Here is a 24,674-nt window from a genome sequence, read left to right on the forward strand (position 1 = left end):
TTTTAAAAAATAACATAAATTTTGATAAACTAACATTTACGGAGATGCAACGGATTGAAAAATAAACAAGGGCGGCATTTTTTAATTTGCGAAAGTATTTAATTCCTGATTTTTTGCTAATTTTAAAACTTTATTACCAAGACGATTACCAAATATTAATGTGATTCGTCTATCCGAACTTGTGAAATAAATTTTTATATAAAAATAACAAAGTGGGGGATAGGGAGAGAACGAAAAAGAAATTACCATTTTTCCTAACGATATTTTTTGTTTAGTTTTACAAGTTGAATCCGAAAAGGTATACCCGGCCCACCATTTTGGAAACATTCTATATATTTGTTTAAACAAATTTAAAAAAATTGAAAAAATATACAATATTGTCATCCTCATGCTCTTCGACTACCCTATATTAAAGAGTAATATTTATCAGGAATGTTTTTTTCGGCAGTTGTGTTTTTTAATTTTCAATATTTATTATCTCTTGTTTAATTATTTCACCTTGAAATTTTGAATGCAGAATAGCTATGTTTAATTGGTTTTATTAATTGTTATATTTTTTATAGATTGAAAGTGACTGATTATTTTCCTTAATGCGGCCAATGTAATTAATTTTTGTTTGTAGTTTGAATATAGTTGTAAATATTCCTAAAACTGGTTCTTGTAGTTTCTATTTGAATTTGAAGTTCCTAATTGAATTTTTACAATTTTCCTCATTGCACACAGTTTTATAAACTCCTTTGTTTTGCAGATAATAGACTAAAACAAGTTATTAATTACTTAATTAATTTTTTTTTTTTTTATTACGAATCACTTCTAAAAAAAAACTGTTAAATTGTACCCTCAGAGTAAAGGAGACCCCAAAATAAAAAAATTATTTAAAGTTAGCGAATTTTGATGCTTAAATCTTATGTCCAATTGATATGGAGGACCCTATTTTTTTTAAATTCAGAAAATTGTGTTTTGTTACTTATATTTAAACATTTTTTTGAAAATAAAAATAAGATTTTAATAATTGAATTACAAAGTTTTGCAGTGAAGCCAGAAAGTTTTCCAATGAAAAAGCTGTGCAAGGTATTGTATACTTGATTGTAATAGCCAGGAAAATCATGCATAAAGTATTTTTATTTTTTATTAATAAAAATATTAACAGTGTAACAAAATTAGAAATTTTCTTTAATAATATTTAAGTTGTAACACAGTAATGTCATGTTATTTTAAAATTTAATTCTATCCAAATATCTGATAAAGGTGTACATCTGTTAAATTTCGCTGAAAAACTAAAAAATTATACAAGTTCAGCCTAACAAATCTTACAAGTTACATAAAAAGAGAAATGAAATTTTTTAATTAAACAAAGAAAATAAAAGCCACAAATAAGGAAAAGGCACTTTAATTATCAAAATCTAGTTTACAGAAAACAAGAAAGAACTCATCGAAAAAAAATTTAATCAGTTAATTAACAACATTTATAAAAAAAGAATAACACTCCTTAACAGTTCAAAACAAGGTTTTAAAATCAAGAGACAAAATAAATCAAACTTACAAGTTGTAAATAAACATTTAAAGAACCAAAAGAAATTTTACTAAAGAAAATTAAGAAACAACCTTAAAGCATTTTATAAATAAAAAAGAGACAACAAGTTTAAGAAAGCTTATAAAAGAAACTAAAAACCAAAGGTGAAAAAGTAAAAAAAGGAAACTTAAAACAGTTGACAATGCTATAATTTAAGGAAAAATGTATTTATAACTTCAAATAACATAACTAAAATTAAAGTAAAACAGAAATATAGAGCCATAACGATATTGGACGGGTTTGATAAAGTGAGGTGGGTGGAGGGCCCCCATCTCTAAAATTAAATTTAATATTTCAGAAATTAAAGAGTAAAACAGAAATGGTAGAACCATAACGATATTGCTGGGATTTGATAAACTGAGGATTTGATAAACTTAATACTATGTACATTTAAGCCGATTGATAAAAAATTATTGATTGATAACTTTCATTCTGGGTATGTTTCATAGTTCCCGTGAGGTAATGAGAGGTGGGTTCTGCCTGCATGGAGGACTTTTAAACTTTATTCTTTTAAGTTGTTTAATTATACACTGATCTCCATTTATTCCAGTGTATTACCAATACTAAAGTGGATTGCAGTGTAAAAAGAAAATTTTAATATTGTAATACACTTCAGCTGTTTTAATATCTTAAATAATTTTAAAAATACGTATTTATAAATTTTATCTTTCCCAAAAAATACTGTTAAGATAATCCTTTCATTTCTTATAAAAAAATTGAAAGATGACACTTCATTCACAGTTATTGAAAATTAAAATATAATTAAATCTTTTTCATCTGGTACAGCTGGACATGGACATTTCTTTGATTTGACACATTTTCAGCAAGATTAAAGCGTGATAACGTGAGTGTAATAATTTTGTCACAATAGTACATTTAAAATCATTACCGACAATATTTTTAGTTTAAATTTTATAAGTCCTGCTAGAATTTAATTTAATTGATCATAAGTCTCTTATATAGAATATTGCTGGTAGGCTTTAAGTAAATAAAGAATCATAAGTTATCTTAAAATTTGTATATGCTCATAACAAATCAAGTAAGCTGAATTTGAAAACATATCTACTACTAAATAGCTAATCCAGCGTTTTGAAAAATTAACTGACAACATAAACCGAGTGAGACAGCTAGTCAATTTCCATAGTAAGTTTGAATAAAACTGAAAAGTTTAAAAGATGAACTTCTAAATGAAGAAATTCTTATTTTTATACAATTATTTAACAAATTATTTTTGTCTTGAAAAATAGTCTATCTTATTTACACATGTTTAACAACTGCTCTTATTATCAGCAACGTTACTGTCGAAAAGTTATTAGTTTTTTAGCGTTGCTTACAAAAACGGAAAAATTAAAAACATAATGTATTTCTCCCCACTATGCAATCATTTTTTTAATTGCTCAGTTTAACCGATTTCTGTGCTCATATAAGAATTTACCTAACAGCAATTACATTAGAAAAGTATGTAGTATTAATTTATCTGGAACACTTATTCCATTTTACCGTTTACAAAAATTATAAATTACTCCCTCAACAAACTCATCTAAAAAACTTGTTAGCCCCATAAAATTCACCATGTACAATTCTTCTGATACTGAAATTAAGGCAACACACTCCATAATTCCTGCTCAAGGATCTGGGCTTAAAAGGTAATAACTGTAGAGAAAGATATCGTATTCATCAAATTCATCGTATTTCAGTCATCTTAATAGGTTGAAACTGAATGAATGAAATGAAACAGAAATATTCACTCTGCTAATTCTAAAGAACACAAAAAGTTCCTGCCTTGCAGTTTTTTCGTGTTTTCTTAATTACCTTAACATACAGTATGGATATCGAGTCAAAAGAATGGCACGAACACAACGAGTACAGAAATACGCAGTCAAATTATTTTGAAAAAAAAATTAAAAAAATGTATATATATATTTATATATACTATTATATACAGGGGGAGAGAGTTTTTTTTCTTGTTCCAGATGAAAAAAATCTACCTGATCTATCGCTACAAAATTTTAACCCATGTTTTTTTGGCATAAATGAGAAGGTTTCTGGGTTATATTTCATCTCGAAAAAAAAACAATATATATGCAGTAGTGGAGGTTTGCTGGTTGAAGAAAAACTTTAATGAACTGAAATGATGAACTGTGAACAGGGTTTAAACTGAGTGATTCTAAATAACTGAATGAATAATATTACATAATAATAGAATTAAATTTACATTAAATAAAGTAGTAATCTATCTGTACTGTTAAATAAAGAGGAAGAGTGTTTTTGTTTCTTCGGAATAAACGAAAAAACTACCCTATCCATCGCTACAAAATTTTTACCCATATTTCTTGGCGTAACTGTGAAGGATATTAGATATATTTTATCTCGAAAAATTTCTAAAACATATATATATATATATATATATATATATGTGTGTGTGTGTGTGTGTGTGTGTGTGTGTGTGTGTGTGTGTGTGTGTGTGTGTGTGTGTATGTGTGTGTGTGTGTGTGCGTTTGTGTGCGTGTGTGTGCGTGCGTGTGTGTGTGTGCGTGTGTGTGTGTGTCTATATATAGGTATATAATTTAGTAGTGATTATCTTCCGGTTGAAGTACAAACTTTAATGAATTGAATTAATTGTGAACGATGTCTATCACTGTGTATGTGCTGGATTTGAACTCATTTATTATGAACATCAAAAAACCAATTTCTAGATTTTTGAGTTTCATTCCGAGTTTCAAGAGTAAAAAATTGATATTTTATTTTTTTGAAACCCTGCTATTTTTAATTTTTCGACAACAAATGAATAAATCAATCTTATTTTTGGTGAGTGTAAGCTTCATGCCGATAAACCAATTTCTATATTTTTGAAATTCGACCTTGAAAGGAGATGAAGAAAGGTAAAAAAATGTTTGAACATCGATTGTAAATTTTCCCAATCCTGACTATAGTAAACTAGATAATCAGTAGATTTGGGCTTGGGATTAATCTTCAGATTAATATTTAAAAATCATTTTCGGGTTTTATTTAATTACGATTTTTTTAAGGGGAGCGAAGGTATACGGCGTTGTGGCTTCATATATATACAAGGAATATTCATAAAAATCCTTCGTAAGAGCCAAATAATTTCACGGACTTACTATTTATTAATTTAAATCAAGCTTATCTCAGTCATGAGTCTATTTAGCCTAGATGATGAAAAACAAAATACAAATACAAAACTTTTAAAACTTTTTTCATTCTCAAAATGTTTCTCAGTTAGTTTAGCATCCTTCATTTTTATCTTCTCTCCCTACTTTACATTCGATGAAGGAAAATCATTTCTGTACACTGATTTGTAATTGAATACATTAATGTGATTACTCTAAATTTATTACGTAAACTACACGCACCATACTGCACACACAATTTACAGCATCCGCTTCTGATTCCTAGTCATATAGCCTATTTGATGAAATATGCATCTAATTTATCCCGTTGGCAATTATTACAAGCTCACCTAAATGCATTTAAACGCTCTGTAATCTTTTCATATCATGGCAACAGCATTAAATCCAAGTAATTGAAATTCTCACAATCTTCAAATTATATTAATATATATTATGGTAGAGAAATATCGCAGTACTCTAGGATTCAAATAATTTTGAATAATTGATTTACGGTCATTTGATGATAAGTGAGGTAATTCGGCATTTGATAAGTGAGATAAATAGAATGAGGAACATAGAGGTAAATTTATGTGGATAATGCGTGTTTCGAACCAGAATTTACTGACTGATTTTGTAGGCTGTTATTAATGCAGATGCTAAAAGTAATTTCATCAATCTTAAAATATGAGTACTCATATGGCATATGAGTATGAGATTCTAGTAAAACGTATTTGCTAAGTGTACGTGCTGAGTATATTTTATAACAATAATTATTACCTATTATTTACTAATTTATATTTTATGCACCATCAATATTATTAATTTACAAATTAGTTTACATTTTGTTAGGAATTGGCATATTATATGATTTCAAGACACTAGAATAGCTTTTTCAACCAATATAAACTTATTTGTTTTTTTTTTTTTAATTAGGAGGATGTATTCTTCTTTTTGTATAACACCCTAAATTAGTTCCTTTTTTAAGCAACTAAATGTGTTTCGAATCCAGAACCTATTGGATGGAAATCAAAGGCGCTAATACTCCGCCACGGAGTACGGCATAAAATTAAAAATAATTTTTGTTAACCATTTTAAGCGTTTCATAATCTAAATATAAGTTTACAAAAATAAAAGAAAGTTTTATCAGTGTATATTTAAAACTGATTACGTAAAATATAAAGAATTTTAATGTTTTTTTTTTACAATATTCTTTAGTGTGCTTCATTACACTGTGCGCTGAATTATCTTAACGCATTGGTGTTAATGACAATTTAATCGGATGACGAACGATTACTTTTAATAAAATTTCAATGGCAAATAAATTATTTTATTCGATTTAATTTATGTATATCTTGACTGTTTTTTAATAGTTTTTAATGTATTTATAAATTTTGGAGGTATTTTTCATTACTTAGTAGGAGTGAAAAATAAACAAATATATAGATTTATGTATTTTCTTATATATATAGATGTATGTTTCACTTTAATCGCCCCATGCGATTTTCTCGTAAACTATACACAATACAAAAATTCACCTAAACAAAAGTTGACAATATATAAGAAAATTCAAATTTTCTACCAAACAAAAGATAAAATTTTAATTTGTTTCTTTAGTTAAACTTTCATAATTTCACGTTGGATGTTTTTTTTTTTTATTTTACTATATTCAAAATATTTCTTCAGTCCATTTTGAAGAGAATAATATGCGTTTTTAATGTTTTTTTTTTTTGTTTTTAATAAGAAAAGACCTAAAGCTTAAAGGTAGCTTTAACTTTAACAAATATACTTATAATCCACCTTCATCCAGTGACTCACAGGATAACTGTCTGGATAGATCTTTAGCCGATTTTAAAAATAAATTCTTTGTCATTATTTAAACCGAGTACATAAATCTTATAATCATTTATTCTTATTTGCTTTATATCTTAAAATTCAGCATTTGTTTAATGCTAAATTAAACAAATGCTGAATTGAAATCTTAAAATTGTTTCTCTTAAAACAATTTTTAAGAGAATCCGAAAATGACATATTTTATCTCTGAGTTTAATTTATAACTTAAAACTGCAAATCTAAAAATAAAGTACATAGCAACTAGTACTAATGATCACATGCATAACCAATTTATAAGACGACATAAACAACATTGTAACATTTACCCTAATATATGTAAATGTTTTCACTAATAAATGGAGTTGCTTAATTTATAAAATACCCAAGAAAATAGAAGCAAAACATATATATATATATATATATATATATATGCGTAAACATAAATATTTTGTAAGTAAAAAAGTACACATATCCATTATTTCATATTCCCACGAACAAACTTCGAACTTATGTGGTGAATTAATCATAAATAATTAAATATATACATACTCGTATATTAGAATATTCTACTATCTAATGTAATATAATACACTGTGCTATGTATATATATATATATATATATATACTGCAAGAAAAACAAAATTTGCAGAATACATAAAATAAGGAGAAGGATAAATATTAGAATTTTGTGTAAACAAAATGTTCATACCTTATACAGTAAGACTAAATTTACTGAACTCTTTATAAAGATTAATATTTAAGATAGCAAAGATGTACGTTATTTGCCTAAAGTAAGTTATCTTTTTGTTTATTGTGTGTGTTCATTTACACTTCTTTATTGTACAATAATAATGATGTGCTATAAAAACAACTACTGGTATTGAGTACAAACAGGCTTAACTGAATAAAGAAAGATGCACAGAATTAAAAAAATTAAGTACGAGTAATATCGCTCTACAAATAAATGAATTATTTCTAAAATCATAGAATTTCATACCTTCCAAAAATTCAGGTTGCTTTCTGATTAGACAGCTGGTTGATTTTTGGAATCTTTATAACAGAATAAAATTCTGTTTAGTGCAGTACTATTCATATGGTACACTAATACAGAAAATAGATACACATTACATTTAATATTTTATGCGCAAACAAAAAATTTGTAAACAGTAATCATACACATACATAATTTTTTAAATAATTAAGTTAAATATTCCACTTCAGAAAATTGAATATTTTATTATATTCGAAGTACCTAAAAAATAACAACAGTGATAAAAGAAACTATCATTGTTAAAATAATAATAATACACAATTTATTTTCCAAATTCTAGAAGAGAGGACTAGATCAGAAAACTCGAAGATTAATAAAAAAAACATTCACTGAAACTAAATCTAAAATAAAATTTATGGGCGAAATCTCAGAACCCTTTGAAATTAAGACGGGAGTGTATCACGGGGATGGATTCTCCCCCAAGGATTTGGCAATCCTTGCGAAAGACGAACGGACTGCGATAAAACAAATAGAAACACTCAAGGAATGTACATAAAAAGTGGGACTACAAAATTTGTTTGAAAAAACGGTATTCATCTGCTCCAGAATATAAATCCCAAATTTATTAAACACAAAATATGGGGTAATAAATAAAGTCCCTTGCTTTAAATACCTTGGAGAGGCATTATTGTTATTACGCCGGACAGCTCTGAGAAACCAAGTCAATTGAACCGTCTGCAGAAGGTCAGGAAAGCTCTAGGTTTAGTGCAAAATCTGTAAAACAAGAAATCCCTCTCGCGCCAAACGAAAATCCGGTATTGCAACACAGTTATTAAACCCACAGCATTATATGCCAGTGAAACATTGACCATAAATAGGAAAACGGGAATAGAAGAAATAAAGAAACAGGAAAGGAAAATTATAAGGAAAATATTGGGACTGAGACAAACTTAAGAAGGATACAGATTACAACCGAACGAAATTGTTGAAACAATCTCTACAGTCTCTAATATCGAGGCTGACATAAGGAAAAGACGAATGAAATTCTTCAGACACCTTTGCGGGCTGCCGGAAAACCGACTGACCAAAAGAATAATCGCGTACTTAACATCATTAAATGTTGCAATCCCCTGGCTCTTAGAAACAGGAAAAGATTTAGAACACCCCGGAATTACGCTGGAGGGGATCATAGACAGAAATAAAATAGATAAATGGGAAGTAAAACCAGAAGCGCTGAAGCCTAAACAACATCGTCCGAAATGGTCTGAAGAACGGAAGAAGGCCTTTCCTGAAAGAATGAAAGAATTTTGGAGGGAAAAACCAAGCGAAAAAAAAAATCATGAATGCTTAACGTCTTCCATTGGGAGGTTCTTGACTTATAATAATAATAATTAACCAGGAATGGGTGTTAAAATTATTATGTAATAAATCAACTGAAACTCATTTTTTTCTTCCCCTTCTCCCCCCCGACCGGATATCCATTTAAGTATACGCAGTCGGGGAGAGTGTCCATATACTCAAAGGAGGCGTCCCCCACCCACCGGCAGCACGTCCGGCACGGCAGGTTAGCTTCCCCGGTCTCGGATCTTTTATTTTCCATTTGCCATGTCTCTAATCCCCCACCTCATGGCCAAGGTACGGCAACGCCGTCCCTCAGCCCCTCGGCAGGAAACCGGGTCTCGGTCTTTATCTTTTACCATGCCTCAAACCGGCGGCACCGACCCCACTAAGCACCAAGGCACCCGCAGGGCCGACATCGCCGGCCGGGACTCGGTCTTAACTTTACCACACAGTTCCCCAGGAGTTCCCTCCCTTCTCAGGAACCCGCACACCTCAGCATGCGAGCCCTCCACGGAGGGACTGTCCTCCCTTCCCTACTTTAACTACGACCCCCGTCTTCTGTCTTCGTCTTCTTTAATACGGAGAATTTCCCCCGCGAACTTCTTGAACCAGTCCCAATTTTCCTGACTATACACCATCCTATTAATTAAATTGTCAGCGGTCAGTCTATTAATTAAAATTTCTCTTCTATTATCAGCCCATCTGGGACATGCGAAGATTGCAATGTTCTACATTGTCGATCTCCTGACAATAAACGCATAGTGGGGTGGCCCTCTTCCCAATTCTGAATAAATATTGACCAAAACAACCATGGCCTGTCAATAGTTGCGTGCTATAGAAGTTCACGTCACCCAGTCTCTTACCAACCCATGTATTTATATTGGGGATTAGCCTTCTCGTCCAATCCCCAACTCTTGAGTGCGCCCACGCACTCTGCCACTCTTGCTGTATTAGCTCTATGGTCTTGCCTCTGGGAAGTTCCGTGGCTCTTAATGTCCTCTCTCTAATTTGCAAATCTATATGTCTGTTATTATACACAATGCATCATACGACACTGTTCTGTAGCCTGCAGCCACCCTAAGCAGGGAAGTATATGAGAATAGAAATTCTTTTACCGGAATTCTATAAAAATAATGTGAAATATTCTTATAAAATTTCTTATGAACAATAATAACAATTTATTTGAAGTGAAAAAAATGTTATTTAAAAAAATTAATAATTATTAAAAATTGTGCTTATAAATAAAAAGGTTAAATGAGGTATCCGTTTATTTAAGTCCCTATTAACCTGCAACATATTACTGGAAGGTTGCAAATTATTATTTCTTGTCATCTTTCAAACTACATATATGTCATCTATATAATATTTCTAAAGGAAAAAAAAAATATCCATGTGTTTTAAATACAAAGCTAAACTATGACTTTCCTAAACAACTTAATGTTATTTCATTTTTCCATAGTTTTATTGAAAAGTTTCGAAATAAAACTGAACGTAAATAAATATACGACCGGTTACGCAAGAAAGAGGAAATGTTTAGATATGAGAACTAAGACATTAGCAGCATTCGGATGAAGTTGTAAAGTTCTACAATTAACTTTAGTAAACATACTAACTGTGTAGGAACTTGTGAATAAATAAGTTTTATAAATTCAGGGAAATTTAAATTTGTTTTTGAAATCACTTTTCTTTAGCCGTACGTGAGATTTACAATTCTAAAAAAAATAGTGTTAAATTATAATTGACTGCATTAATAAGTAGATGTAACAATTATAGCGAGTATTATTTCATTTTACTATTTTTCTTTTCAAAATCTCTTGAGGAACTGTACATGCTATTCCATATTAGCTAAATACCTTTAATTTTTCCGATGTATTGCTTTACGTCTTAAGCTTCCCGAATTTGTCCTTTCAACGCATGCAATAATAATAAATACATAATTGTTCTCTCATCAAGATATTTTGCAACTAAATCAAAAAATACGAAAAAAAATAAATTCAACTTAAATGTATCAGCATTTTCGTTAAATCTCTGTACAAAACAATACGATCAAACGTAAGTACAAAAAAAATTAATGTAAAAAATTATAATATCGACTTTCTTTTATAATCATTTATCAACTTTTACTAAAATTTTAATAATTTTAATTTCCATTTAATTAAATGAAAATATAATGTGTACCAAAAATAATTCGATTATCTATCTATTTTTTATTCCCGTATCTCAGTGCACAACTTTGATCTCGGTTTTATTAAGCTGAAATAATAAGTATTTTCTTCTCCGTTTTTGTATCGACGGCTTGTACAATCTGTTAGGTAATTGATTTCTTCTCAGTATATTATCCCATATGACATTTACCTAATGCTTAACTTCATGTGCTGAGTTATGTTGATTGCAAATAGTAAACTCGATTTTAAATGAAGTAACTTTAATTGTTTACCGTTAGTTTCTTTACTATCAAATTTCACTCAGCATTCAAACGACTAAAATAACATTTCCCCTACAGTAACAAGAACAAAAATATTAACTTTGCTGAAGCTGTCTATAAGAAAAATCTTTTTTTTTTCAGTAAACTGAAAATTAAAATTGGTATTATTATAATCGTATGTCTCATAGACAATGTTAAGGAAGAATTTTCAACTAGTAATACAAAAGTTTTCATGTTATTAAAGTAGTATTAATCTTTGAATAATTTACCGACAGATCCTATATAAAAAAACCATATGTTTTAATCTACTTAAAGAAAATTACTTAAATTTAAAATTTGCAGTTTCTTTGCATAATTTTAAATATTTCGAAAAAATCTATTTAATAAAAATTTTAAAAATAAAAATAAATACAGTCAAAGTTAAGAAATTTTGATTTAAATAATAAACTATTAATTTATTTAATAAAAAGATGGAACAAACTTTGCTTTTAGCTCTTAGTCATACTGCTGAGCTAGGTTGTTATTACCTCTACAGAACAAAAACAATTAAGATTAAAACTTAATTTACTCTAATTTAAAAACAAAGTTTTATTATACAGCAATCTGTTTGAAAGTGACGCATTTTCAGCTGTATTATTATTATTATTTCTATTGTTGTTGTTGTTGTTAGAGTAAAATGCTGGATACCTACCAACAGGGTTCGGGAAAATTAGTTTTTAATCAGCTCATCCATTCAAAGGGTAATAATTAAAGAGAAGTCTTATTCGTATTTATTCCATCCTTTCTTTTGCTATTTGTTTGAGATTTGCTATTTGTTTGAGAAGGTCTCCGGAACCACCGTAAGGTATTACTTCAGAGGATAATATATATATATAAATGTAAATGAATTGCAGTCTTGTAATAAAATTATTCCTAAATAAAATTTTTAATTTTTAAAAAAATATTGCAAAAACTTTTTTTCATCATATATCATCTAAATTTTTAAATTAAAATGTAAAATTTTAATATGCATAAAAACCATAGCGAGTTAATATCTAGGCTATATGAATTTTTTTAATGATATCACTTTTAAATGAACTACTTAAACATAGAAAGTTTAACCAGACCTGTTCAATCGTTCTGATTTGATTGCAAACAAATCAGTAACTTGCAGAGCATAACTGCTCTGCAAATAATTTCGTTTGGTAAGTTCTAAAGGAAACTTATCAAAGTAAAGATGCGTAGGGTTGTTAGTGGGGTAATTTCATGAGCTTTTTTTGTGATTGAAATTGATACAACATTAATAATATTTTGGTTTCTATTATATTATATTATGAAAAATGTGTGGAACTAACAAATATTTTAATGGAATTGGCTACTAACGTCATCAGCCATTCTCTCTCCATTGTCAATAAATGCAATTTATATACGTAGTCTTAAACTTTTCTAGCGGGAAATAGTTCATTTAACTTGGCTAAGGACATTGGAATTTTATCGTTTTTATATCCTTTTCTTAAATTATTCTACTCGTTGAAGCGTTCCGTAGATTAGAATTATTTATAGTGATTATTACTCGTATATAAATTATAATTAGATAATAAACGAATTGGTACAACAATATTTAAATTAACTCTAAGAAAAAGAATATTAAATGAATATACTAATACAATAATTGTAATATTCTAACACATAGAGCTTGACCTGTTGAAAAAAATTATCTCCTGAGAGCTGACGGTTACTCATCATAATATTGATCAGTAAATTTTAAGTAAAATTAGGACAGAATTGATCACTACGAAAAGTAAAACTTGAGCGGGTGAAAATACAAAACACATGTACTTACTCTTTCATATAAAGCCATTCTTATCGATCTCTGCTCTGAACAACTTACAGAAAAAGAGGATTGTTGTACGTTCTCGTCGTTACATTAATCTATTTATATGATATCGTGATAACTAATCTGAATGAAATTTATATGAAACAAATAAATCTCAAAACTTTTTAAAACATTAAAAGGTTTTTCAAAACCTTTTATAAATCATCTTTATCATGTGTTCTAACAAACAAAAAGCGGAACTTAAAAAGAATATACTCGTACGTACGTTCAAGTCTAGATCTGATTATGGCAGGTAAAAAATTTTTGTCATTTTTATGCCCATAAACTCTCAAAAAGATATAAATTAAGGCCAGTAAAGCACTAATTTTTTTTTGAAGTTTGAATTATTTTTTTAGCTGTAAAAATATACCTTAAAACTGTCATAAGGTATTATGAAAATTCTAATAAACTACTTCCTATCGGAAAGAAAATTTTTTCGGTTAGTGAAATTAATTATTTCGAAAAAAATATTTGTCTACAGAGATTTTTGCTAATATCGAGAACTGCGCTGCAGTTTTATTAATTAATTTTAATATTATAATGTCATTTTTGGAAATATGAAAATAAGTTATAAAAATTTAGTGAAATCGGTAGGTTTTTAAACTATTAAACCCATTAAATAACTTACGTTACTAATTAGTTGTATAGATTAATCTACTAGAGTCGTTAATCATAGAAAGAGAAATACGGATACGTACTATTCATTAGCGGCAGTTAGAAAACCCGACAATCCCACCAGACAACGAACATAGATGACCAAGTACAGAATTATTATATTCAGATGAATTTTTAATATAGAAGAACCTGTGACAAATTTACTGAGCAGGTCATGAAGATCTTCATCGTATTGATTATAAGAGAAGAATTTCAAAGCTCATCATCATGTTTAACCAATTCAGTACCCAAAGCTAACGGAAACGAAGCCATTGCTTAGTTTTCCTTAGTAGGGCAAACAAATGTTTCAAATCATTGTGTTTTTGGAACATCGCTTTTACTGCCAAATAAAGTTAAAATGATAATTTTGTATTGAGATGCTGTAAGTACAGCCTTACAGCATCTATCTTAGTCTATCAAATTAATCTACTGAGAAAATAAACCATCATCTTTAACTTTCCTGGATTTCAAAACTTTTCCGTATGTGTAATAAGAATACCCAGACGGTTTAATGTATCTCATTAGTCTTTGCAAAAGGATATACTTTAAAAAAGGGCTGGAATCGGTCGTAAAATTTTTGTTTACTCATTTATTCGATCAATTTCTTATATACACAGTTCATTCAGAAACTGTAGGCTACTTCAGAAGCTTGAATTATCAGATGCCTTTCAGAAAATACAATCACTAAAAAAAAATTTTTTTTTGTCAAATGTAAATGTAAACAATCAAATATAAGCAAGAGCTTAAACAGTTAATTAAGCATGTAAATAGATTAAATACGACTAATAAAAAAACATATAGCAACAATTTATATATTTTTTTTTAATGTAAACAGTATTAGAAAAGATTAAAATAAATTTAAAACATTAACACATACATAACATAAAGCCGCCTTTTTAACCCCTGATGTCGCAATTTAAACAATATATTTTTTATTTTATGAAAAAATGTATATATGTATAATCTAATGTAAAATGTATGTATATATAAACCTAATAAATGTATGTTTTTTACTGAAAGTGTGATATAATTAAAAACCATTACTGTTTCGGTTAATACTGGAAAAGTTGTTTTAGTGAAAAAAGCCTTTAACAATATCCACTTTTATTTTGTACTGTTCTAAAATAACTGTTTGCGAATCGCGATGGAATAATAAGTCTTACTTCTTGAAAATATTTGAGATTTATTATCTTAATTTTATTCAATTGCAAGCTGAAGCATGGAACGCATACTTAGGAAGTAGCCCAGGAATATTTATTTTGCATTTATAGGTATGTTTTAACAATTTCTAGGTTAAAATTGTTGCGTTATAAAATAACTGGTGTGTCACCTTGGAACATGTCTCAAGCGTACTTAAATCCGCGTTTCCAATTATAAGCTTAAGTAGGAAAATCTAAGTTGTGTTTATGGTAAACTACGAATGTGTGAGTGTTAGAATATTGTAAGAATGTTGCTAACTTTTATTTTTAGTATTTAATCAGTCATTAGTTGGTATGACTAACACACTCTTAAGGATATCTTTATTTATTGTTCTGGCAGGAAAACTTCCAGTTAAAAACTTATTTTTAAGAGATAGAGATAGTTATTATGAAGTACCAATGTGATTTACCATATAATAAATACAAGAAAAGATCATTAATTTCTTGACTTTTAAACCTTATGGATACGATATCCACACATCATGTTAAAAAAGAGAAGAGTCTCTTACATTACAAGTGGCAACAAAGAATCTCTACATACTGTGATCTTATTTTTCTCTATGAGATATAGTCTTTGAATCAAGACATAATTTTATCCTGAAATTTTATGAATAAACAAAGATAAATTAATTGTAGAAAAATTGGAAGAATCATCCTTCTACAAAACTAAAATATGAGTATATATATATATATATATATATATATATATATATATATATATATATGTGTGTGTGTGTGTGTGTGTGAAATCGTACTTACAAAAAAAAATTAAACATCAAGCTTTAAAAACAATAAAATACTTCAACTCACCTAGAACAATCCATATCACAGTAGCATTTCCAGTGGTTGAAACGAGAAGCATTGAACCGAATAAAACACTCCAAAAGGTCTTTTGCCACCAAGGTAAATCATGTGGTACAGTTGAATTAGGGTACAAACAATCGTGAAGCATTGCTCTCAACTGAGCCCTATCAACATGCGAATTTAAAATATCAGTCAGTGCAGTGATCATTTCCGAATGATTAAGCGCACCTAGTTCCGGTAATAACTCAGCAGTACAATTTTGTAGATCATCATCCTCCATGATAAACGATCTTCAATTCTTTCTACTCGCACTATATTAAAATACACCCACTTGAATGTTTGGCACCTCACTCATGAGTATGTTGCGATTCAACTCGTACGTGATCGATTCATCACTTCCCATTAAATCATCCTACAAAACAGAAAAAAATATTATAACGTGTTAGATATTCTACTACAGAAAAGAGTGAGAATACACACAGTCATTCAAAAACTGTGAATGACTGTATTTACACTCCAATATTGTTATAAGCAACTATGACATGAGAAACAGTAAAGATTTTTTTAGAAAAACGAGTGGATATCGAGATATTTCTATGCAATACATCAGTTTCAAGCGCTTTTTTTCTTTCTAATGTGTATTATCGATCGTGTTGACTCACATCCATTGCAAAGACCTCCATTTTATTACACTTGAGAATCTTTTAAAATTAGTCCAACAGTGATTAACACGCGGGTTAGTAATGAATAAATTTCTACTTCCAGTCAATTAGCACTGATTACACAGGTCAACAATGGTTTTGCTATATGGTCAATGTATGCTGCATTTTGGGCGCTGATTGCGAAGGTGAAATCAAAATCACTCTATCCGCCTCAAATTTTTGGTAATTGCCCTTCGTAATTTCCAGCTATTACATATGCATGAACCATGGAAGTTCAATGTATTTATTTACTGATTTTTTAATTATTTATTGCATAAGTTGCTAAATAAGCTATAATTTATTTAAGTTTATAAATAGCCATAAAAATATAAGTATTATTATTATTTTTATTTTTTTTTCTGAATTTTTATGGGCATCGACTGCTAAGGTCATTAGCCCTCGTCACAATCTTTAAAAGAAACTACTATCACCATCTGGATCGTCATATGTAAGGGTGTAAATAGCCCTTACATTTTATTTAAAAGCACAAACTACACAAAACATTTAAGACATAAAGACAAGGACAATCACAAACACTTATGGGGTGTAAAGGGCCCCAATATTAAAATTTGAGATAGGTTCCCAAAAGACCATTAAATTAAAATTAAAATTAAAACTTATCCTACCATATCTTTCTTTCTTTCTTCTACGAGTCTCATTTATAGTTTGTTTAAGCACCCTCGGGGCGACCAGAACCGCCGTTGAGCAGTATATCAGTCGCGCCAGGATGCCGTGGCAGTTGAATCCTTCTTATAAACAGGCTATAGGCATGCACAGCGTACACCCACAGCCTCGCGCCCTCAATCCACCCTTGAGGTTCCCCATGCCATCATCGGACACACCCCGACTCACTGCTCTTGAATGCAGGTGAGCCAAAATGGCCTAGGCAAGAGGGCTACCTCCCGTCACTATACGTGCCACGTTTCAAGATTCCCTTATGTATATATGCATACATTTAAAATTAAAATTAAACTTATCAATACCATTTTTTCTTTATATATATATATATATAAACTACCGCTTAGAGTTTCTTTTGTCACAGCTTTAAACTTTCATTTTTATAGACTTTTAAGAAGTCCACTGTCGTGTAAAAATGCAACTATATTTTCTTCATTTCCATTATCCAGATCAGCAGTAATATTATTTCTAAAACGGAACCTCTTTCTGAGGTCCTCATACATGGTACACTCTTCTATAAGATGCTTGATTGTCAGTGTTTTATTACAAACACCGCACATTGGTCTCACTTCGCCGGTTAACAAATATAAATTTGTTAATCGCGTCTGACCGATTCTAAGTCTGGTCACCGCTACTTGTTCACGGCGAGTCAACTTATAGTCGCTTTTCCATTTATAAGGAGAAGATTTTACTGTGTTTAATTTTGTATTTAATCTCCTCCATTCAGCATTCCACTTGTTTTTTACTATGTTTGTTAGACGGTTTTTAACATCTGCCACTCTTACAGGAAATGCATCCAAAACATCGCAGACTGTTGCCTTTCTGGCAGCTTCGTCTGCGATTTCATTACCTGTAATACCAGCATGCCCCGGAGTCCATACAAATATGCATCGCTGTCCTCGTTGTTTTAATACGTACAAAATGGACAGGATGTTTGCAATTAGGACATCCTTAATGTTCTTGTTCCGAATTGCGACGAGTGCACTTAATGAATCGGAACATATTAGCACTCTCTCTTCGCAATAGTGTTCAGTGTAGCGAAGAGCTTGCTGAATTGCAGTGAGTTCTGCTGTGTAGACACTGGCCACATCTGGCAGTTTCCAAAAGTGGGCTTCTTCATTTACATACATTTAGCATCCAACACCATGTTCGGTTTTAGAACCGTCAGTATAAATTCTAATATGTTCTTCGTAATTACTGACGGTTGCCAAAAATTCCTGCTGGAGGATCACTGCTGGTTTCTTTTTTATTTCTCCTTGAGAGAGATCCAAACTTGTATTTACCGCTGGCAAAAGCCATGGCGGTATTTCTCTAGTAGAAATTGCTAGAGTCTCTGGTATAGCAATTTCATATTTTCTTCTTAATTCGTGGTACTTGATTCCGGCTGGTCTGGAATAGGTAGCACGATGTTCATATACTGCAGCCATAGGATGATTCGTAAACAATTTATTATTTATATGAGCAGGGAAAGCCCATACATTTGCCGCATATCTTAACAAAAGGATCTCTCTTCTATAATGTAGTGGCATTATTCCGGCTTCAGACAGACTAGCCGCCGGACTTGTGCGGAAAGCGCCTGTTGCATATCTTATTCCGCTATTATGAACTACGTCTAACTTTCTTAAGTGCGACTTTCTAGCGGATGAATATACGATGCATCCATAGTCTAGTTTAGATTGAACCAATGCTTTATACAATCTCAATAATGTCTCCTTTTCTGAGCCCCAATTTAAGTTCGATAAACATTTTATAATGTTTAGGGCTGTTTTGCATCTATCAATCAAGTCCTGTATATGTAATCCCCATGTAAGGGATTTATCCAATACTAGTCCTAAATACCTTACGCTGTCTTTATATTGTATTGGATTATCATCAATTGTCAACGCAGGACTTTGATGAGGAATTCTCTTCCTACAAAAATGTAAGCAGCACGTTTTTTCTGGTGAGAATTGGAATCCATTATTCCTTGCAACTTCATTTAGAGCATTGATCGCTCGTTGCAATTTGTACCTCACCATAGCAGTCTTGTCTCAGGCATATACGATTGCCACATCATCAACATAGACGCTTTTGCTGATTTCTACTGGAAAGGCTAATATCAATTTATTAATGGCAATGGTAAATAAGGTACCACTCAACGGCGAACCCTGCGGTATGCCATTTTCCAAGATTCTTTCACATGAATATTCATTGTTGACGCGTACTTGGAAGGTACGGTCATTCATGTAGTTGCTGAGCAGTATAGGCAGATTGCCACGAATGCCCCATTCATGTATCTGAAGCATTATACCATGACGCCAGGTCATATCAAAAGCCTTCTGAAGATCAAAGAAGACTCCGACACAATGTTTCCTTGTAATAAAGCTGTTATATATAATGTCCTCTAAGCTGATCATTTGATCAGTGGTAGAATGGTATTGTCGAAAACCTGCTTGATACGGTGATATCAGGTTTTCTTTTTCCAAAACCCAGACGAGTCGATTATTAATCATTTTTTCCAATATTTTCCCCATAGCACACGTCAAAGAAATAGGACGGTAGCTATTGGGGTCTGTTAAATTTTTATTTTTCTTTGGTACTGGAACAACATGAGCTTTTTTCCACTGCTGCGGTTACGTTCCATCCCGCCATATTCTATTATAAAGTTCTAATAATCTACACTTTGCAGTGGTATTCAGCTGCCTGATCATATTATAGTGGATTTCATCCGGACCAGCAGCTGTGTTACCTGCTTTTTCCAACGCTTTCGCGAATTCTTCCATTTTAAATGGTACATTATATGAGTAATTATACTCAGTTCTAAAATTTAGTAGACCTTCGAGTTCTTCTTTTTTGGTTCGAAAACCTTCCTCGTAGTTGGCCGTTTTGCTGGCCTTTTAGAAGTGATTGGATAACAGCTCTGCAATTTCATATGGAGTATCTTTTATTTCATCTTCATCTTGAAGGCTAGTTATGGGAGCAAAATCATTACTCCCACAAATCGCCTTCACTTACCTCCAAACATCTGATGCAGTAGTAGTTTTGTCGATGGATGACACGTATTGCTGCCAGGATCGTTTTTTCGAATCTATCATAAGACGTTTTGCATACGCCCTGTATTTCTTAAAGGCAACAAGATTTTCTATACTAGGACGCTTCTTAAAGGCGTTATACGCCCTTTTCTTTCTTTTTATAGCTTCACTTATTTCATCGTTACACGATGGAACGGGTTTCTTTGTGAGTTTCCCAGATGTTTTGGGAATATATCTCGATGCCGACTGAATTATTGCATTTGTTATGGCGTCTACATCGTCTCCGATAACTCCAGTTGTTTCTGGGAGTATCGTTCTAGCTGTGAAGCTCGTCCAGTCTGCCTTAACAAATAACCATCTTTTAGAGACGGGATATGTTTTTCCTGTAACATCAGTTACAATTTGCACCGGGAAATGATCGCTTCCATGCAGATCGTCTATGACATGGAAGCTATACCTCGGTGCTATCGATCCGCTTATAAGTGCAAGATCTATATAGAATGTCGATCCATCTCTGGCATTGAAAAAGGTTCCTGATCCGTCGTTTAAAATAATAAGTTCTGAATTCATCAGGAACCCTTCCAGTTCTCTTCCACGTGGATCTACTCGATCCGATCCCCAGAGAGAATTATGAGCGTTAAAGTCACCCACCAGTAAGACAGGTGGGGGAAGCTCGGAAATTAGTCTTGCTATGTCATCCTTATTCCAATCGTAATTCGGTAAGTATATGCCGCACACACTGATCTGGAGCGGTCGCTTCATTCTAACGGCGACGTAGGTTGGTGTTTAGAACAACCGCTTCGGTGGTAGCTCTAGTCGATGTTAATATAGCTACTCCACCTCTAACTGTTACATTTGGCGGTTGATCTCGCCGAAATATATCGAAACCTTTTAATTTAAAATTTTCATTTCGGCGGAAATGTGTATCTTGCAGACATATACAAATCGGGTCTACATCATGTACCAAGCGTTGGAGCTCATGGATGTTTGAAAAACATCCATTGATGTTCCATTGTACAATCGACTCGCTAATTTTTAATTAAATTATGACCTTGGTTTTCCTTTCGGCCATCCTTTTTTTCTCTTCTTCTCCATATTGCGAACGGCATCATGTTCGGGGAGAACATCGTCGCCGGCGTAGCTTCCGGCCTCCGAATCGGAGACCACCGAAGCCGCCGACGACGACGGGCATGGCTCGGCGCCGGTTTCAGGCGCCGATTGAGAGGCGGCAACCTGGCCGCTCCCCGACACGGGGGGCGCACCGGTCACTGCCAGTGGAAGGGGGGACACTCGTCCCCCCTGTGAAATTTTTTGTGGCCTCTGAGGCTTAGAGGCCACTTCAGTTACAGGAGGCTTGGGAGCCTCCATAACAGACTCTGTAGCTGTCACTTTCTTATCTTCAACTAAAATCTCGCTAAGACGGACTTGGATATCAGGTTTAGTGTCCGTTTTCTTCTGGGTTGGAGCGACTTTTTGTTTTGCAGATGTGTCTTCAGGAGGCTGTACAATTATTCTTGGCTTAACAGGTTCTTTAGTGCTGAGAGGCTTCATTTTGTTTTCGATTATCCTCTCAATTAAGCCAGCCAAGGTAGGTGCAAGTTTGTTGATGATTACACTCTCATCAACAGCAACTGGAGCAGGAGCAGGAACAGCAGCCGCAGCCTGAGCATATGTTGTTGTTGCTCTAGGTCTGCGGGCGTTTACGATCTTTTTTGCTTCAAAGCAGCTGACTTTTTGCAGGGTTTTTACTTCCTGCACAGCTACTTCGTCTTTGTAAACAGAACAGTTCCTGGATCTACAGGAATACTGTCCTCTGCAGTTTATACAGGTAGGAGGCTCCTTACACGGCTCTCCTTCATGAACTGCATCACCGCACATGCATATTTGCGGCTTCTCACACCTAACAGCGGTGTGTCCAAAGCGTTGGCATTTAAAACATCGCATTGGTTGCGGGACAAATGCCCGCACATCCAACCGATGTATGCCCGCTCTTATCTTCTCCGGTAAAGTAGGCCGGTTAAATGTAAGAACATGGGATGCAGAAGGAAGGACTTCGCCATTCCTTCTCATGTTCAGCCTCCGACATTCCAATACTCCTTCCGGCGCTAATTCTTCTACAATTTCCTGCTCCGTACAGTTAAGAAGATCCCGACAGACCACAACACCCCTTGAGGTGTTGAGCGTGCCGTGAGGATCAACACGTACAGCTAATTCTCCAATTTTCTTCAGTCCTAGAATCTTCTGAGACTGTATATCATTAACAGCCTCTACATGAAGTCCCGTGAAAGTTTTTCTTATTTCTTTAACAGGACCTCCAGCACATTTGTTTATTTCTCGAGCGATGAGGAAAGGACTCACCCTCGAGAAATTACCTTCTTCCTTCGTAATAACCAAATACTTAGGTTTTAGGATGCTGCTCTTGAAAAAAGCTTTCTGCAAGCTTTTCCTAGCCTCAATCTCAATCCTCTTAATCTCCGTACTCTTTCGGCGTTTCGCCTCAGGCGAAACAGCCGGTTCTAAACGAGGGTGTTTGCGTGAACCCTCTGCCACGTTTAATTGTTCAGTTTCCATGAACAAATAATCCCTTCTGTAGTAAGGCTAGCCGCCGGGGTACACCCCCATTCCAGGGCTACCAACCCTGGAGGTCCGTTCCGGTACTCCGGTGGAACCGGTATATGTCCTGGCAGAGAGCGAATGCGCAGTGTCTGCACTGACTCCAGCCCCCTCTACACACCGAAGCTTTCAGGGCTCCCATGCTCCGAACATGGGCACCTTAACTACATGCTTGCCATCGCGGGGGGCATGTGGACGACGAAAGGTCTCCGTTACACCTGCAAATAACTTTGACCGTGGTCGCCACATCGCCAGCTCTAAAGGCGGTATTAATCCATTTCCGTAATCGTTAAGAATGTCGTATCTGCAGGTGGCCGTAAAGTCCAGTCCTGTAATTCGGCATATAGATGTAAATCGACCGAAAAAAGCATATCCGAGAAACAACACTCGGAACCCCGTTAGCCAACTATATGTAATGTACTTGAGTACAGCTGTTGCCGCCCTGGACGTGGAACGTAGATGTTGTGTTCCGAACGTGGGGAATATCTACCTCAGGGCATTATTATTATTATTATTATTATTTTTTTTTTTTTTTTTTTAACTGAATTTTTACGGGCATCGACTGCTAAGGTCATTAGCCCTCGTCACATTCTTTAAAATAAATTATTATCTCCATCAGGATCGTCATATGTAAGGGTGTAAAGGGCCCTTACATTTTATTTAAAAACACAAACTTCACAATAAACATTAAATATGAAAGACAAGGACAATCACAAACACTTACGGGGTGTAAAGGGCCCCAATATTAAAATTTGAGATAGGTTCTCAAAAGACCATGAACTTAAAATTAAAATTAAACTAATCAATACCATATCTTTCTTTCTTCTACGAAGTCTCATTTATAGTTTGCTTAAGCACCCTCGGGGCGACCAGAACCGCCGTTGAGCAGTATATCAGTCGTGCCAGGGTGCCGTGGCAGTTGAATCCTTCTTATATCAGGCCATAGGCATGCACGGCGTACACCCATAGCCTCGCGCCCTCATTCCACCCTTGAGGGTCCCCCATGCCATCATCGGACACACCCCGACTCACTGCTCTTGAATGCAGGTGAGCCAAAATGGCCTAGGCAAGAGGGCTACCTCCCGTCACTATACGTGCCACGCTTCGAGACTCCCTTATATGTATATATAAAACTACCGCTTAGAGTATCTTTTACCACAGCTTTAAACTTCCATTTTATAGACTTTTAAGAAGTCCACTGGCGTGTAAAAATGCAACCATATTTTCTTCATTTCCATTATCCAGATCAGCACTAATATTATTTGTAAGACGGACCTAAAATTTTCATTTCGGCGGAAATGTGTTTCTTGCAGACATATACAGATCGGGTCTACATCATGTACCAAGCGTTGGAGCTCATGGATGTTTGAAAAACATCCATTGATGTTCCACTGTACTATCGACTCACTAATTTTTTATTAAATTATTGTCTGGGTTTTCCTTTCGGCCATCCTTTTTTTCGCTTCTTCTCCATGTTGCGAACAGCAGCATGTTCGCGGAGAAGGTCGTCGCCTGTAAGGCTTCCGGTCTCCGTGTCGGAGACCACCGAAGCCGCCGACGACGACGGAGATGGATCGGCGCTGGTTTCAGGCGCCGATTGAGAGGCGGCAACCTGGCCACTCCCCGACACGGGGATAGCACCGGCAACCGCCTGTGGGAGGGGGGACACTCGCCCCCCCTGTGTGATTTTTTGTGGCCTCTGGGGTTTAGAGGCCAACTCAGTTGCTGGAGGCTTTGGAGCCTCCATAACAGTCTCTGTAGGTATTATCGTTTTCTTGCCATCAAGAATCTCACTAAGACGGACTTGGCATTCTGTTTTGGCGTCCGTTTTCTTCAAAGCGAGAGCAGCTTTCGCTGTTTTATCTTCG

General features: G+C 33.3%; 1 protein-coding gene across 1 annotated transcript in view; it reads right to left on the reverse strand.

The window, feature by feature from the left end:
• Positions 1-24,674, reverse strand: part of LOC142318196 (tachykinin-like peptides receptor 86C) — a 734,981-nt gene that overhangs the window by 627,316 nt on the left and 82,991 nt on the right. The window contains exon 2 of the mRNA XM_075354749.1: positions 15,810-16,215. Coding sequence (XP_075210864.1) covers positions 15,810-16,083 — 274 coding nt within the window. The 5' untranslated portion in view covers positions 16,084-16,215. The remainder of the gene's footprint in view (positions 1-15,809; positions 16,216-24,674) is intronic.

The sequence above is a fragment of the Lycorma delicatula genome, chromosome 1 (assembly GCF_047948215.1).
Source record: "Lycorma delicatula isolate Av1 chromosome 1, ASM4794821v1, whole genome shotgun sequence".
Taxonomy (NCBI): Eukaryota; Metazoa; Arthropoda; class Insecta; order Hemiptera; family Fulgoridae; genus Lycorma; species Lycorma delicatula.